The 17,188-nt window shown below is 41.5% G+C and overlaps 2 protein-coding genes and 1 pseudogene across 25 annotated transcripts in view; 2 read left to right on the top strand and 1 right to left on the bottom strand.

Moving 5' to 3' along the window:
• The window catches only part of LOC138917421 (myosin phosphatase Rho-interacting protein-like), a 98,578-nt gene extending 97,693 nt beyond the window's left edge, over nt 1-885 (top strand). Inside the window, exon 6 of the mRNA XM_070233681.1 lies at nt 578-885. Within this exon, the coding sequence (XP_070089782.1) occupies nt 578-594 (17 nt within the window). The 3' untranslated portion in view covers nt 595-885. The remainder of the gene's footprint in view (nt 1-577) is intronic.
• A 3,028-nt stretch (nt 886-3,913) lies between these two features.
• The window catches only part of LOC111772175 (disks large-associated protein 5-like), a 65,654-nt gene continuing 52,379 nt past the window's right edge, over nt 3,914-17,188 (bottom strand). For 15 of the 24 annotated variants that reach the window (XR_011425385.1, XR_011425386.1, XR_011425393.1 and 12 more), the window contains 5 exons: nt 12,768-12,860; nt 7,631-7,847; nt 6,208-6,257; nt 4,916-5,097; nt 3,914-4,270 (listed from right to left, as the gene is read on the bottom strand). Coding sequence is in view for 7 of the 24 variants with exons in the window: in XM_070233678.1 (XP_070089779.1) it covers nt 4,226-4,270; nt 6,208-6,257; nt 7,631-7,847; nt 12,768-12,860 (405 nt within the window). In the remaining 17 variants the exon portion in view is untranslated. The remainder of the gene's footprint in view (nt 4,271-4,915; nt 5,098-6,207; nt 6,258-7,630; nt 7,848-12,767; nt 12,861-17,188) is intronic. The other 9 variants (XM_070233678.1, XM_070233679.1, XM_070233674.1 and 6 more) reach the window with 5 other exon arrangements.
• LOC138917422 (PWWP domain-containing protein 2A-like) lies at nt 8,264-13,149 on the top strand (annotated as a pseudogene).

Raw genomic sequence — 17,188 nt, 5'->3', positions numbered from 1 at the left:
AATAAAACCTGGGAAGGTTAATTTATTTATTTTACTGAAATACTGTAATAACTATCCTTATAAATCTTTGCTCCCTAGAAGAACAATTTTATTCAAAGAATAGACATGTTTAAAATGTAGAGAAGACATTGCCAAAGTGCTCCTTCTGAAGGATGTGAGGATTAACACATCCACGAGCTCCTGGAAGAGTGTGTTTTCCCTGCTCTTGCCCAAACTGGCTATTACAGAGCTTCATGACATTTGCCACTCTATTAAGGATGTCCTACTTTTGTGTTTATTTTTTACTTTTATGTGTTTTAGACCATAAAAAAACTTTGTTTTAATGTAAACTTTATGTTTTTATTAATGTTTTCCTTTATGGCTTCAACTATATATTTTTTCTAACAATTTTATCATTTTGTTTTGTGTAAATCTTTAAATAATCTAGAGTTGATTTTTGCTGTAAAGTTACTCTTTCTGCACTTTAGTCAGTTCCACAAATGATCTTAAAGATGGAACATCGGGCATCCTGAGCTCAGGCAGACTGGTTTTGAAATTAGTGGGCATTTCTAACAGTTCTGCGTATGTGCCATTTCAGATACAAGTGCTGGTTGAAGCTCACCACTTCAAGGTTGCAGTCAGAGATGCTCACTTATTGCAGTACAATCATCGGAAGAGAAATCTCAGAGAAGTCAGCAAACTGTGAATTTCTGGTGACATAAATGTCACCACTGCTTTGCACACTATGATATAATCTTAAAGGGGCAGATGCTTTTTAAAAAAATGAAATTGAATGTAAACTTTGCACATTTAAAGGGTTTATGTACACTATGAGTGAAAAGTTTTACCTCTATTCATCAATGTCCTACTTGTAAATCATCCATTTAATAAATACTGTAAGAGTTACCTGTCTTCATATGTCATTTAATCATATGTGCATTGATTTTCAATAATGCACAATGGAAAAAGAAATATGTAGCAATATTAATACTGTGTTGGAGTCTCCCAAAGCTTTCTATACTTCCTAAAATATGTTTTAAGACAAGAAATAGAAGTAAATACTATCCCAAAATTAACCTCTCTCTTTCTGGGTTTCATAAAAACCAGGAGATGCCACAAGGAAATCATTCTCCCATTTTCTTACTTCAGGAAATAAAATATATTCAGGAGATGAGAAAAGCAGAAAGAGTTTACCCATAGATGACCCTTGACCCATAGGCAATTACTGTTAGCATTCTATTTCTTTTGACTCCTTTTAAATCCTATTTTGTCTCTAAACTATACTTCACTGCTTTCAAATCAGTATTGGAGACCGACATGAGACTATCTCCCCATAGGTTTTCTTGGTTTTTATGAAATCTCTAAATTTGTAGAGGGGAAAAAAAATCATTTCTTAATTAAACGTATATCAGATTCAAAAGTTTAATAGTTCCCATTGTCAACATTCTTAACTATGCCTTTCTGCCCTTCCTTTCTCCCAGCAAGCCCAAAGAATAATAAAATTTCAAAACTAGGTTGTGGTCACACGACTTCATTTTATAGAAAACCAAAATATTATTGTATCTATTATTGTCTCTACAATACCATCTTCTCAAGTACTTTAAATTGCTCATCGTCACAGGCTGGTTTCCCCGGGAAGCAAAGAGATCAGAATGCAAGTGGTTTATGAGGGAGCGCTCTTGTGATCAACTGCTATAGGGACAAGATGGTACAGGATTGGGCAGAGGAGGACATGGGGCGTGGATGCCTCAGCCCACCCTACAGGGGAGCTGAAGCTGGGATGATCCTTTAGAGTAGTCAAGAGGGGGACAGGTCCTTATAGCTGAACTCTAGTCAACAAGTACCGGCCACCTGGGAAACAGGGCGGAAACGTGGGTGAAGGGTCTGTCTTCACCTGAGGCCGTTCTCACATGGGATGATAACTGACTGCGGGCTGTCTGCGCTTCCGATGACTAGAGGAGTTCATTCCTCAGTCCTTCAGAGGGATTGGGCGGCGCATCACAGCACAGTGTAAAAAGTACATAAATCCCTTAACCTAACATCTGGTCTGGACCGCCCTTCTCCTATGGTTAAATGGAAGAACATAAGCTTTGGAGAAAAGAGGGAACTATGTTTACACAAAATAACTCCTCTGAGCCTCGGTTCCTTTGTCTATAAAATGGGCAGTATAGTACATCTTTTGTAGGGTTACTGTGGTTGCTAAATATTGTTTGCAAAGGGGTCGTCATGTAGTAGGTCTTCAATAAATGGAAATGCCCTTTCTTTTTGATTTTGGAAAGGCTCTTGTTCTACTCAAGCAGTTTCCTTCCATTTGGTCTTTAAAGAGTTTTCTCATGCCTCATGATTCTAGAGTCCAATAGCCCAGGAACACTCTTTCTAGTTGTAGGAGACACTGATGGCTGCCTTCCCATTTATTCCCCGTTTCCTATCCCCTACTGACTCCTATTGATCTGCAGATGGGCAAGTGGCATCAGTTGGCCCAACCAAAGGGAAAGGCAAAGCTCTGCTGACCACCCACAGCCATCTTATGACCCTGAAAGGACCCCGCCTTGGAGAAGCCGACACCGAGGGTGACCAAGTGAACTGAGAACCGAATGTGGACCTTGATGCCATCACTGAGCTGTTGATACTTAAGTGCCCCGAATCATCCTGATGACTTATTGTTAAGCCAGTTTGAGTTCACTTTACTGCTACTTAACAGCCAAAAGCTTTCTGAACGATTCAGTAGTAGATCTTATTAAACCTACCACAGAGAAAAACCTTGCTTACAGACTCTGTCTTACTCTCATCTACTTTATCCTCGAGGGCAAATATTATCTTATGTTGCATACTGTTACTTTGTACTCACCTCTTTTACATGTTCCTGGCTCTGCACCCTTAGTAAACCCTAACTTCTATATATATTTCTTTGTTCTGCACGTCTTGCTTGAATTATTCATTGACAAACTTAGTGATTAAAAGCTACCTTAATCTCGGGTAAGACTAGGCATTCTGGGAACATTCCTCACACAGCCTCCCAACTGCTCACATGGACTTGATAATAAACACCGTCTCCCCTACAAGCCGAACACACCTTCCTTTGACAACAGAAGTGGATGCGTTTTCTTTTCTTGTTTGCAAACCCCTAATCTTGAGGGGTTATCCATCAAGTTCCTGCTTGTTTGGTCAACACCTCCAACCCTCAGCCCATTTGCTGACACAAACAACTGGACCCAGGTCTGATCACAAGCTTCAGCTACTCCGAGTCTTCTTGGTGCTCCGTTATTCTGACGGTCCTGCCTTCTACAATCTCATAGGTGAGTCTTATAAAAGAACATTTCAAACCCATCGTGATTGATATAATTCTCTTCAGAGGAAGAAGGCATTTCCTTCAAAGGTTGTCAGTTATGTCAAAGGAAAAAGGCAAAACTTTAATGGGCACCTCTAATAATTTGACCATTTGAAACAGCAGCATGTAAACTGAGTTCAGAATCCAGATAGCTCATCTAAAGAAACGCAGTACACCTGGGAAATGCAGCCTGCAAAGCTGCTCAACACCAGCAAATTTAAGAGTTCAAACTAAGAATAGCGTATGAAAGGATGTAAATATTCCTGTCAAAGTTTAACATATTTTGATTAAACTGAAGAATGTTCATAAGCTGTGAATATACTTAGCTTAAAGTTTTTTTTTTTTAAAGATTGTCAACAGTTATCTCAGTTGCCAATGTTTTTTTCTTCTTTTGCTATTTCTCCCCAAATCCCCCTGTTACATAGTTGTATATTTTTAGTTGTGGTCCTTCTAGTTGTGGCACATGGGACACCACCTCAGCGTGGCTTGATGAGCGGTGCCATGTCCAAACGAGTGAAACCCTGGGCCACCGCAGAGTAGTGCACGAACTTAACCCCTCGGCCATGGGGCCGGCCCTAAGCTTAAAACATTTTAAACAAGAGAGGCTAGGCACAGTGCATTTTTTATTCTGCATAAAGTAAAAAATATCCCCACTTCCCCTGAAAAACAGCGTCATATCTAAAACACATGATAGTAAATATTAACAATTAAGACGTTACATAACACTATATACATGAACATGAATCCATATTCTTTAACTTTTCAGTATTCGAAGAATACACTGCAGCATGGAGATTATGACAAAAATGTTTTGCTTTTTCTAATTCACAGTTCTTCTGGTTGATTTACATTAGGAGGCATTCGAGGTGAAAAGGCACTTAAGCCCCCACCAAAGGAAGCGTGCCTGGCGTGGTCCTGTCAGTTCTCCACCTGCGTGAAGGGATCACTGCACCCCGGGCGTGGCTAGAGAACAAAGTCAGAGAAGTCACTAAAGTAACATTCAAGTTTCACCAACTTAGTCTGCAACATTGCAAGTTAATAGTGGATTAATTAATAACATAACATTTTTGTACCTAATAAAATTATTAACATAATGATTATGCTACTTTCTAGCAGATATAATGTCAAAACTATAGCTTTTTTCATTGAAAGGGTGACTAACATGTAAATAGACTCAGCAGCACATGCAGAATGAATAAAACTGAGGCCACATCTTAAGCCACTTATGTAGAGTCCACAAATCCTAACCCATAGAGCCGCACTTAATATGCCTTTTACTAGTCGGATCCTGTGGGATCCTTTCCTCTGTTCCCCCTCAAGCCCCAGTTCAGGCTCAAATGATGCCATGGAGCAAGTCATAATTTGGGTGTGAAATGGACAGGGGAGACCAACAAAAAATATATCAAAAAATCAAAATTCTAATATATACAGAAGTAGAAAAGAATTCACAAGGAGAGTAAATTATAAGGTACTAAGATTTTATCAGCAAGATAATGTATAGATAACTGTGAAGTACTTGTAATCATATTACTAATATATGAAAAACAGAATATTGTGATTCATTAGCTTCCAGATTTACTTATAAGATCATATATTATCAGAACCTACCATTCTGAGTTCAGATCTAGGAACAAGATGAAGTCAAGTTTCTATAAATGGGCCTTATGCCGAAATGCCTGACCCTCTGGTCTCAGCCTGCGATTAAAGGCAGCTGGAACCAAGAAGGACCAGAGTGTGGGTCACAGTAACACACTTCTTTCTGCCCCGGAGACACCAGGCCACCCAGAAGCCTGAAAACCAAGAAGGCATCTTTGAGAGCCAATGAAAGCCAAGATAACAGAGGTCCTGAAGGAACTGGTCGCTTCAGGAAGCCAAGCATTGGCCAGGCTTCATGAGGTTAACTACAGCTGCTGCTGTTTGATCCCACACTTGCCATAATGAATTGTTTACATTCTGAAATCAAAGATCAACAAACCAAGGCCATTCCCTGAGCCATTTTAGCAATTGCCCTGGAAAATTTCAAGGTAAGGCTGTACACCAGAGTTTCAGCCGGGCTACACATTAAAATGACCTGGCACAGGTCTACCCCAGATCGCTGAACTACAACCACGTGGAAGGGCAGAAAACCAGGGCAGCAAACACTCAGTGGGCAAGAGAGCACTGCTGCATCGTGCCCGTGCCAGTGGCCCTGAACACGAGGCAGACGCTCTGCCTGAGACAGGCCCAGGGTGGATCAGGGAAATGGAGCCCTGAAGTTACAACATGCTTTAGGAACATAACACATTCATATCCCTCTCCTCATAAGAGATTAAACGTGTGCAGCTGTGCCTGGACATGAGACAACACGGGAGAGACGAGAGCGTCCACGGGAAGGCTGCCCAGAGGGCTGATGCTGGAGCTGGAGTTAGAGGCAAGAGGTCACCAAAAGTAAAGGCTGGGGGCTTCCAAATAAAATGGAACATAATTAGAGTAATCTAAGCAAATTAGAACGAAAACAGCCAATGACACCTGAAGCTAGGCTAGACATCGTGTCCCCAAGCGCATGCTTCAGATGGGTGGAAACCTTGCCTTACACTTTCCTGCATCACTTAGAAACACCTGCATAACCCGGGCCACGTTAGATATTCATGTACTCAACCGACTTGTCACAGCACATTTGACACATGAGTCACATAAGGAAATACACCTTCAGAGCTTAATACTAAAACAAACTATATTTTAAAGTATGTAAACACGAAATTTTGTTCCCATTTTGATAAAATGAATAACAAATGGATTTCAGAGTAAAAAAATAAGATGTAAATTTTAAACTGCATTTCAATTAAAAACTGAGTAATATTCATTTTATAAAACAAGTCTAGAATATAAAAGAACTTTTCAGATTAAGTTGGAAAACTTACTGAATCAAGAAGATGGCATTCAGTCATGAGATTTTTATTATCAAATACTGCTGAAAAAAAAGAATTTTTAACTTTTTAAATATTCTCACAGTCAAGGGTTATTAGAAATGGACAAAGCTTTGAAAGATATGAGAAGTTCCATATATCAAATGCTAAGACAAAAATATAGGTCATCTTATGCTATAACAGTTTTTCAAAATTCTCATCCTTTATTTCAGCATAAAAAGGGACTTCTCCAAGCAAATCTCATTCTTGTAACATTAAAGGTGCCCAAAAGAATCTCAATGAAGAACCCAGCTGGGGAACATGAAATGTCCGGCCAAGGTGATGTTTATTTTGCGTTAGGCACCAGCCAGAAGAGCACCACAGAGCAGCAGAAGAGAGGAGGCAGAACTATCACACGCTATATTATAACAGAAACGCAAGAGCCCTTTCCTAATGCATGACAATCACAACAAAGTAGGTAGGAGTAGGCATTAGGGAAGAAAAATTGGTCATTTGGAAGAAAGGTTTGACGATGTGTGTTGAAAAGGAGGAGAACTAATAAAACTTTAGGGAATTTCTCTAATTCTGAGTCTTCACAAACAATGAAGGATCCCAAATAGTTTGGTCTAATGTAAAATGCTACTTATATCCAACATGGATTAGTATCTGCTGTTGATTTTTTTTTTTTTTTTTTTTTTTTGGTGAGGAAGATGGCCGCTGAGCCAACATCTGTGGCAATCTTCCTCCATTTTGTTTATGGGATACCACTGCAGCATGCCTTGATGAACAGTGTGTAGGTCCGTGCCCAGGTTTCAAACCTGCAAACCCTGGGCTACCGAAGCATAGTGCAGAAGCCCAGCCACTATGCCACCAGGAAGGCCCAGCCCCTGTTGATTTTTAATAGGTCTACCACAACCGGGGTCTACCTCAGCTGATTTCCTTGGAATATTTTGAAATTAGCACATTTACTGTTTCAAAAGTTCTGGGCAAAAGTTTTGATACAAATGAAAATAAAACCAAACCCAACTTCCATAAGCATCATTTTTTAAGCACAGCCAGAGAAGTGTGATGGTTTGGTGCCTAAGCTTCCTTTGCATCTGAAATTCTCATCCAGCCTGGCACCAACCTGAAGGAAATCACCTCACTCCTCATCATCTCCCTTCCCTCTTGGGACCTGTGACCGTGGGGTTAGGGGCTAATAACAGAAGTGAAGTCACTTAGCAAACACAGAAAAGCAACTTCAGGAGATTTGTCACTTCAAGTAATCTAATCCCATCCATCAAATGAAATCTGCAAGTGTTTGGGGGTGAGGATGTCATCTATTTTCCAGAAATCACAGACAGCTTATATCACTTCCTGTGAAAATTTTTTCACCTGCTGTACAAGCTCCCATCCAACCCAAATACTTTTCTTAAGCAGTCTCAGCAGAAAAACTAACCTGAGAACGATTTAACGGGACTTTCGATTCTAAAAGATCCAGCGTCAAACATTATATGATCAACTTCCTTCGGCACCGCAGAGCCCACGGCCTCAGCACGCTCTCCCGGCTGCATCCTCTCTCTCACTGCCTTCTTCACAGCAGCGAGGCGACCCCCGTCTGGGATCCCAGCACCATCCTGTTTTGGTTCACTCGCTATACCTGAAACAAATTTGTCCTACAAAGAGAAATTATGACATTTACTAAAGCAACTCGTTACCATCTTATAAGAAAAATAAATAAAGCATACCTGAAATATTTCACACATCCGTCTTATACTTATCAAGTTCCTAGTATGTGCTAAACGTGCTGGGGGTCAAAGGTAAAGGACAAAGTTCCTGCCCTCAAGGAGTTAGTCTAGGCTGTTGTCATTTAATGTAAACAAAGACAAGACCCCTCAACATGTCTAAAAACTGATGGAAACTAGAGAACGAGGCTAACTGATGGGAGGAGAGGTCAATGAATAAGAGGTCTGAGGGAATGGTTTCAAAGTACAGATAAAAGATTAGTTTGATTTTACTTGTTCAGTAATCTTAACAGTGGCCTATAAAGTAAAGTAGGAGAGGACCAGGAGGAGGGAGAAGCCAGGAAGAAATGGCGGCAGCGCCTGCAGCGTCCCCCGGGGAGGCTGAGCCGGAGATGGAGCCCGTCCCCGCAGCGAGGCCGGCACGAACCCCCTCCCGGTCACAGCCACTGAGGCCGACGGCCAGCAGTCCTCTCCTCAGGCCGAGCCGCCGCCGCCGCCGGGGGAGCTCGCCCGCAGCCCGGAGGCGGCGGGGCCCGGGCTGGAGGCCGAGGAGAAGCTGCCCGCCGGGTGCTGGAGCCGCGGCAGCCGCGCTCAGGAAGGGCCGACCCTCGCCTTCCCCTGCCCGCCGCCCGAGAGCCCCCGGCCCCCGAGGAGCGCCCGGAGCCGCCGCGGCCCCAGCCCGCAGCCCCGCGCTCGTGCCGCCGGCGGGCGGGACTCCGCGCTGTCGCAACTCATCCCCGCTCGGAGGTGCGGGTCACGCTGCACCCCGTCATTGAGGACGCGCTCGTCGTGTCGTTCCGCCTCGGGGAGAAGCTCTTCTCCGGGGTCCTCACGGATCTGTCCAAAAGATAGGAAGTGCAGAGACTCCCTTTCACGGCTCTCCATTCTGTTTCCTGCAGCAGCACACACTCCGATGGTTTGGGCCCCGTGGGACCCTTGTGACAGTATTTCCCAAAAGGGAATAGAAGGATAAACCCGAAGCTATGCAGCTTCAAAGTAACACATTCCAAGAAGGGACAGAAGTCCAGCGAGAAGTGAGTGGTGCTGTTCCTGGGGATCCCCCTCCTGTCCCACCTCCTGAGCCGAGCTTGGCTGAAAGCCTATGGACTTCCAAACCACCTCCTCTCTTCCACGAAGGAGCACCTATCCTCCCCCTTTGTTTATCAGGGACACATATAACCAATCAATACCTCAGCCACCTCCGCGGAAAATTAAGCTACCCAAACGAAAGATGTACAGGGAAGAACCTACTTCAATAATGAATGCTATTAAACTACGGCCCCGGCAAGTCCTGTGTGACAAATGTAAAAACAGTGTTGTTGCTGAAAAAAAGGAAATTAGAAAAGGCAGTAGTGCAAGTGACTCTTCTAAATACGAAGATAAAAAACGGAGAAATGAAAGCGTAACTACTGTGAACAAAACACTGAAAACTGACCATAAAGTGGATGGGAAAAACCAAAATGAAAGCCAGAAAAGAAACGCTGTGGTTCAGGTTTCAAATATTGCTCACAGCAGAGGCAGAGTAGTCAAAGCTTCTGCTCAGGCCAACACATCAGAAGCTCAGTTAAGTACCAAAAAAGTGCTCCAGAGTAAGAACATGGATCATGCAAAAGCTCGAGAAGTGTTGAAAATTGCCAAAGAAAAGGCACAAAAGAAGCAAAGTGAAACCTCTACGTCCAAAAATGCACATTCAAAAGTCCCTTTCACACGCCGCTATCAGAAGCCTAGCTCAGGTTCCCTTCCACCTCGGGTTCGTTTAAAACCACAAAGGTACAGGAATGAAGAAAATGACTCCTCTCTGAAGACAGGACTTGAGAAAATGCAGAGTGGCAAGATGGCACCCAAGCCCCAGGCTCGCTGCACCTCTACCCGCTCAGCAGGTGAGGCCCCTTCAGAAAATCAGAGCCCCTCAGACGGCCCTGAAGAGGCCAGCTGTGCGGTTCAGGACACAAACGAAGTGCTTGTGCCTGATGAGTAGGAGGAACCACAGACACTGGGCAAAGAGGGCAGCAAAAGCAATATCTCTGTTTACATGACCCTAAATCAAAAGAAATCTGACTCTTCCAGTGTGTCAGTGTGTAGCATTGATAGCACGGATGAGCTGAAATCCTCCAACTCTGAGTGTAGTTCTTCTGAAAGCTTTGATTTTCCTCCAGGCAGTATGCATGCACCTTCCACCTCCTCCACTTCCTCCTCTTCAAAGGAAGAGAAAAAGCTCAGTAATTCCTTGAAAATGAAAGTCTTTTCCAAAAACGTCTCTAAATGCGTCACACCAGATGGCAGGATCATATGTGTAGGGGACATTGTTTGGGCCAAGATATATGGCTTCCCTTGGTGGCCAGCCCGTATTCTTACTATAACTGTGAGCTGGAAAGTTAACGGCCTTTTAGTTCGACAGGAGGCCCGTATTTCATGGTTTGGGTCTCCAACAACATCTTTCCTTGCTCTTTCGCAACTCTCCCCCTTTTTAGAAAACTTCCAGTCATGCTTTAATAAGAAGAGAAAGAGCCTGTATCGCAAGGCTATCACAGAGGCAGCTAAGGCTGCCAAGCAGCTGACCCCTGAAGTGCGGGCTCTGTTGACACCGTTTGAAACGTGAACATGGACAGGAAGGTAGGCAAGAACCATTGGAAGGCACCACAGATCTCCTAATTTAGTTAGGAGTAACTTCTATGAAATAGCCTGGCCAAATTGGAGAGAGAAATTGCACTCAGCTGGCTGCTTTTTTTTATACTTACCTTATAGCCATTTTTAGACTGAGAAGCTTAAACTGAAGAAGCAATCAAATTTTGTCTTAAGGAAGTGAGAGTTTAGCAGTATTTTTGAGTTTTGACGTCTAAAACCATCCCAAGGCAGAGGAGCCATAGCCTCAACTGAAAATGAATCTTTTGCAGGGACTGTTAATTGCCATTTGTACCTAGTACTGTGTGTATGTGTGTATATATATGCGGACACGTACATATGTGTGTGTGTATATACACATATATATATATAATATAGCCTGTCACTATGTGACACAGGTTGCATATTCGGATTGCAGTAAGGCTGGTGAGCTAGGGGGAATAGTGTGGATATTTAATGACTACTTGCTTTTTAATTAACGAACACTTAGCCTTTCTATGTGCATAATGGTGCAAGAATGGCGCATAGGTGTCTGAAAAACTGAGATGCTTGCTATTATTCTGTTGCAGACTGGGTACCTAGCCCAGTATTTGAGACTGAGTCTGTCACAGCTGGCTAGGTTTGAATCATCACTCTCTCTCTTCCGTCCAATGGTTATTTAACAAAAACTTTCAAACTTCTGGGTTGGGAGTTTAGATAGCTTTGTCTTTGGATATGTAAATAGTCGATTGCTGAATTTGGTCAGATTTCCTGACTGGCTGTTCCTAAATTCCTAGGATACGTCCTAGTAAATTACACTTTATGAATTAATTGTCATATGTGTAATTGTTGCATTTTGGATGTACCTAATTTGATAATTTTTAAAAAATATTTTCATTTAAGGTATCTGTTTGCAGGTCAGAAAATGAGAAAATGTAATTGTGTAATGCTCTGAAATGTAAAAAAACAAGCTGTAAATAAAATCAACTAAATCCAAAAAAAAAAAATAAAGTAGGAGAGAAACACTGGTGGTAAGGGGCAGAATTACAAGGCTCTGATATAATGCTATCTTGACACAGCCATTGTCTGCGTCGCTGGTGGTGTTATGTTCCCAGGACTAAGCACCGGATAAAAAATGCCCACAGGAGGTCCAAATGTCCCAGCATCCTTCCTGCTTAATAGACTTGAAATTCATTCAATCAATCTCGTCACTGTCCTCAGGGCCTTTGTCATTAGTAAGACATTACCAATTACCAATGTCTTACTAAGACATTACTTCATTAGTAAAATAAGGAGACTTCATTAGTAAAACAATCCTACAATAATCCTTTAATACTCTAACATCTTAAACTCCTAAGACAGAATTCAAAACAGAGTTTTTATTTAGATTACACAGCATAATAAAGTACCAGTTTAGAAACCTGATTTTACAACCAGAGGTGTTTTTCTAAAATCTAAAAGAAAAAGTGACAGGGCTCCAAGGTGGCTTGAGAAGTAGCAATCTGAACCAAAAGCTTGGAGTTAAAATATTTTAGGAAAAAAATTACTACAAATAGATAAGAATGGAATCTATCATGTCAACAAAGCCAATTTTACAGAGAAAATAGGAACTTTTCCATGATAAAATTTGGGAAGAAGAGAGAGAGTCTAAGAGTCATTGTTCCTCTTTTCTCCTTAAAAAGTTCCTTCGTTTTGAAATACATCATGCACAAGAGTATAGAAAGCAGAGATGGCATAGCCTGTGGGTTAAGAACATGGGTTCTGGAGTGAGAAACCCAGCTCCAGCCTGAGCACGTGCTCGAGTCTTCCTGGCCTCAGATTCCCCACCCGAGGATAACGGCACCCACCTCACAGGACTGTTGTGAGGATTAACTGAGTCAATGTGTGTGAGGGCCTGGGAAGCATAGTTGGCACATACTAAGCATTATATAAATTATTTACTACTGTTATTATTACTACAAAACAATGGTTAGGTACAGTCTAAAGAATAAAACACACTGGTACATACCACTGCTTAGCAACTCAGAAGCTCTCAGGGGGACCAAATCCAATCTCAGCCTCCACATCCCCACCCAAGAAATGAACATCCTGAATTTTGTGTTGACCTTTCCTCACTCTTTGAAGACAATCAGGACATTGTAAGTAATAGATGACACGTTTTGTGAAATGATGAAAAACCTGAAGCTAAATGTTTCTAAAGCTTAAATTCATTAAAGTAAAAGAGTCTATATTAGAAATCCACAAATTTACCTGAAACACATCTTTGCTCGTACTGCAGGCTTTCTCCCATCCACACTCCTCAAGTATGGTGAGACTGTTGAATTTGTGGCGCAGATCCTGTATCTGTTAATAAAGCACAAGTTTATCAGATTAATGCTAACCATATTAAATTCACAAACTAATGAACAAAAGTTTCCCAAAAATTGACGACTGGGACTGGTGACATAAATTTAGACTGTCATTTTCAATTTAGTATTCAAATCACTTCTTATGGTAAAATTGCTCATTGTTATTTTATGTTATAAACCTCAAAAATCTACATAAAGGATGTCATATGTGAATAACTCTCCTAAATTATTTTGATGACTAAAATGGTAGGAGAGATATCCTAAATTATACAGTGTGAACACAATCTCTCTCCCTTTTGTTGTTCTTGTTGGTTTTTTTTACAGTTTATTTATCCCTTCTCCTACTGAGGAGCATATTCGTTGCTTCCAAGTCTTGGCAATTATGAACAAAGCCGCTATAAACTTTTGTGTGCACATGTTTGTGTGGACACAGGTTTTCAGCTCATTTGGGTAAACACCAAGGAGCGTGACTGCAGCATCATATGGTAAGACTCTGTTTAGTTTTGTAAGAAACTGCCAAACTGTCTTCCAAAGTGGCTGCTCCATTTTGCACCCCCATCAGCGATGAATGAGCACTCCTGTTGCTCCACATCCTCACCAGCATCCGGTGCTGTCAGCGGTTTGGATCTTTGCCACTCTAATAAGTGTGTACTGGTGTCTCATCGTACTTTTAACTGGCAATTCTCTAAGGGCATATGATGTTGAGCATTTTATCTTTTCATACACTTACTTGCCATTCATCTGTCTTCTTTGATCAAGTGTCTGTTCAGGTCTTTTGCCCATTTTTTTTTAAAGATTTTATTTTTTTCCTTTTTCTCCCCAAAGTCCCCTGGTACATAGTTGCATATTCTTCGTTGTGGGTCCTTCTAGTAGGGGTGTGTGGGATGCCGCCTCAGCATGGTTTGATGAGCAGTTCCATGTCCACACCCAGGACTCGAACCAACGAAACACTGGGATGCCTGCAGTGGAGTGCGCAAACTTAACCACTTGGCCACTGGGCCAGCCCCCTTTTGCCCATTTTTTTAATCAGGTTGTTTGTTTCATCATTGTTGAGTTTTAAGAGTTCTTTGTATATTTTAGAAAACAGTCCTTTATCAGATAGGTCTTTTGCAGAATTTTCCCCCAGTCTGTAGCTTGCCTTCTCTTTCTCTTGATGCAATCTCATTTTATTTTTATTTTTTTGGTGAGGAAGATCGGCTCTGACCTAACATGTGTTACCAATCCTCTTCTTTTTTGCTTGAGGAAGCCTAGCCCTGAGCTAACATCTGTCCCAATCTTCCTCTATTTTGTATGTGGGTCACCGCCACAGCATGGCTTGATGAATGGTGTAGGTCCATGCCTGGAATCAGAACCCGCAAACCCTGGGCCAATGAAGTGGAGTGTGCCAAATTTAACCACTATACCACTAGGCTTACCCTGACACAATCTCATTTTAAAGGATTCAAATAATATACATACTAGGAGGATGGGAATATATGATCCCCATCCTTCTGGTATTTCCAATCTCCTCCAAGTGGTAACCACTGTCAACAGTTGGGTAAATATGCTTTGAGTCTCCGTACTATGCATTTATACAAATAGGTACTCTCAATCTCCCTCTCTCTAAAAAGTTAAATGTCAAAAAGACTCAGGATTACACTTATGACTAATTGATTTTTAACAAAAGTGCCAATGCAATTCAATGAGGAAAGGATAGTTTTTTTCAACAAACAGTACTGGGAAAAGTGGATATCTGCAAGAAAAAACATGAATTTGGCCTCTTTCCTACACCATACACAAAAATGAACTCCAGAGCCAGCCCTGGTCAAAGTTCGGTATGCTCTGCTTTGGCAGCTCAGGTTCGGTTCCCAGGTGTGGAACCACACCACTTGCCTAGTAGTAGCCATGCTGTGGTGGCAGCTCACACAGAAGAACTAGTAGGTCTTACAACTAGAATATACAATTATGTACCGGGGCTTTGGGGAGGAGAAAAAAAAAGAGAGGAAGACTGGCAACAGGTTTGCTCAGGGCAAACCTTTCCTAGCAAAATTAATTGATCACAACTTAATTTTGTAAAAAAATGAATTCCAAATGGGCACAGACCTAAGTGAAAGAGATAAAACTTTCAGAAGAAAATATAAGATAAAATCTTTGTGACCTATGGTTAGGCAAAAAGAGTTCTTGGAAATAATGCCAAAATCACAACATTAAAAAAAATTGATAAACTGAACTTCATCAAAATTAAAAACATCTGCATTTCAAAAGATACCACTAAGAAAACTAAAGAACAAGCCACACACTGGGAGGAAATATTTGCAAATATTTCTGATAAAGGACTTGTATCCAGAATATACAAAGAATACTTACAACTCAATAATAAAAAGACAAACCCAATTAAAAATGGGCAAAAAGATTTGAATAGATATTTCACTGAAGAAGACATAGGAATGTCTAATAAGCACATGAAAAGATGATGATCATCATTACTCATTAGGGAAACATGAATCAAATCTACAATAAGATAGTTCAAACCCCACAGGATGGCTCTACTGAGAGAGACAGGAGCAAGCACTGGTGAGGATGTGGAGCAACAGGAGCTCTCACACACCCCTGTTGGGCACATGAAAGGGTGTAATCACTTTGGAAAGCAGTTTGGCAGTTTCTTAAAAAGTTAAACACAAATCTACCACATGATCCAGCCATATCTTCCCAAGCGAAAGAAAACATGCCCATATGAAGATTTGTAAGTGAATATTCATAGATTATTCGTAATTGTGAAATAGTGGAAACAGCCTATATGTCCATCAACTGGAGAATAAAGAGTGATGTCTCCATGAACTGCTACTCAGCCGTGAAAGGAGCAAAGTACAGGCACGCCCTGCAACACGGAGGAACCACAGAGACACCACGCCGAGGGAAAGAAGCCACATACAAAAGACCACATATTGGGTGATTCTACTGAGAATGAAACCTTCAGAAAAGGCAAATCTACAGAGACAGTAAGGAGACTCGTGGTTGCTTGGGACTGGGAGTGGCAGTGGGAACTGACTGAAAACAGGCAAGAGGCATCTTTCTGTGGTGATGAAAATGTTCTAAGTTTGGATTGCAGCGATGGTTGCACAACTCTGTAAATTTACTAAACATCATTGACTTTTACACTTAGAATCGGCAAATTTTATAATACGTAGATTATTTATTCTCAGTACAGCTCTTCAAAATAAATAAAAGCCCCAGGAGCCAACTTGAAGAGGCTCCCACTGGCCAAAGCTGGGAAATGAGCATCACTAAGGATAATGACTGTAAACGATGCCAACACAAATACTTTTAAATCCATAAAATAATTATGATACTAAGAAAGACAAAATTATTTGGTCACCATTGAAGGATGCTAGTGAACCAACTCATTATTATGTCAACTGGTCATAAAGTAATGCTGACATTATTCTGACTCCATAAACACTATTCACTTCTGGGCCATATAATTACCAGGATATTGTGTTTCTTCACATTTTTCTCTAGACTTCATCATTGCTTTGCTTTTTGTTTGCTTAGTTTTTTAATGTATCTATCATCAATTTGCCTCTAAACTCGGCACAGTGTGTATAAATCCCCTCTTAATACAACTAGAAAAGCGAACCAATCGGGTATTCTATTCCGTTCAGCCTCAGAGACAGCATCTTGCCGAGCCCCAGCCTCCTGCTCCAGTCTGAACTGAACGGCTGCTTCCTAAGCCCGCTGCCCACCCTCTTTACTCACCTCAGCCACAATTCCCTTAGACTTTTTGGGGATCTGTCCCAGCTCCTTCCCCTTTCTTGGCTTACTCCCTCATTTTTGTGAGGGCCGTTTTCAATTTCCTGAGAAAGGGTGCATGGGAGGTAAAGTTTCAGACTGTGTGTGTCTGAAGCATGCCTTTCCACCCTCAAGCGTGACTGGCTGGGTATACAACGCCAGGCTGAGTGCTCTTTGCCCTGAGAAGTTTGAGGCCATTGTTCTCCCAGCTTTCGATGTCGATGTTGAGAAATCTAGGGCTATTCTGATTTTTGACCCTTTGGATGAAACTTGTTTTGCTCTCTGGAAGTTTCTAGATGTCTCTCCTCTTCCCAAGAGTTGTACAATTATATTTCATTGTGCATTGGTGTGCGTCTACTCTGACTCACAGTGCTAGGCACTCAATGGGCTCCTTCAATCTGGAATCCAGGTCCTCCACTTCTCGAAAAATGTCAAACTATTTCATTGATCATTTCCTCTCCGCTATTTTTTCTGTTCTCTTTTTCTGGAATTCCTATTATTTGGATATTATACTTCCTAGACTGGTCCCCTTAATATTCTTATCTAGTCTCTCCT

This window comes from Equus caballus, chromosome 14 (genome assembly GCF_041296265.1).
Source record: "Equus caballus isolate H_3958 breed thoroughbred chromosome 14, TB-T2T, whole genome shotgun sequence".
NCBI classification, from domain to species: Eukaryota; Metazoa; Chordata; class Mammalia; order Perissodactyla; family Equidae; genus Equus; species Equus caballus.
The sequence above is the reverse complement of the archived record's forward strand: the minus strand, read 5'-3'. Positions and strand labels throughout refer to the sequence as shown.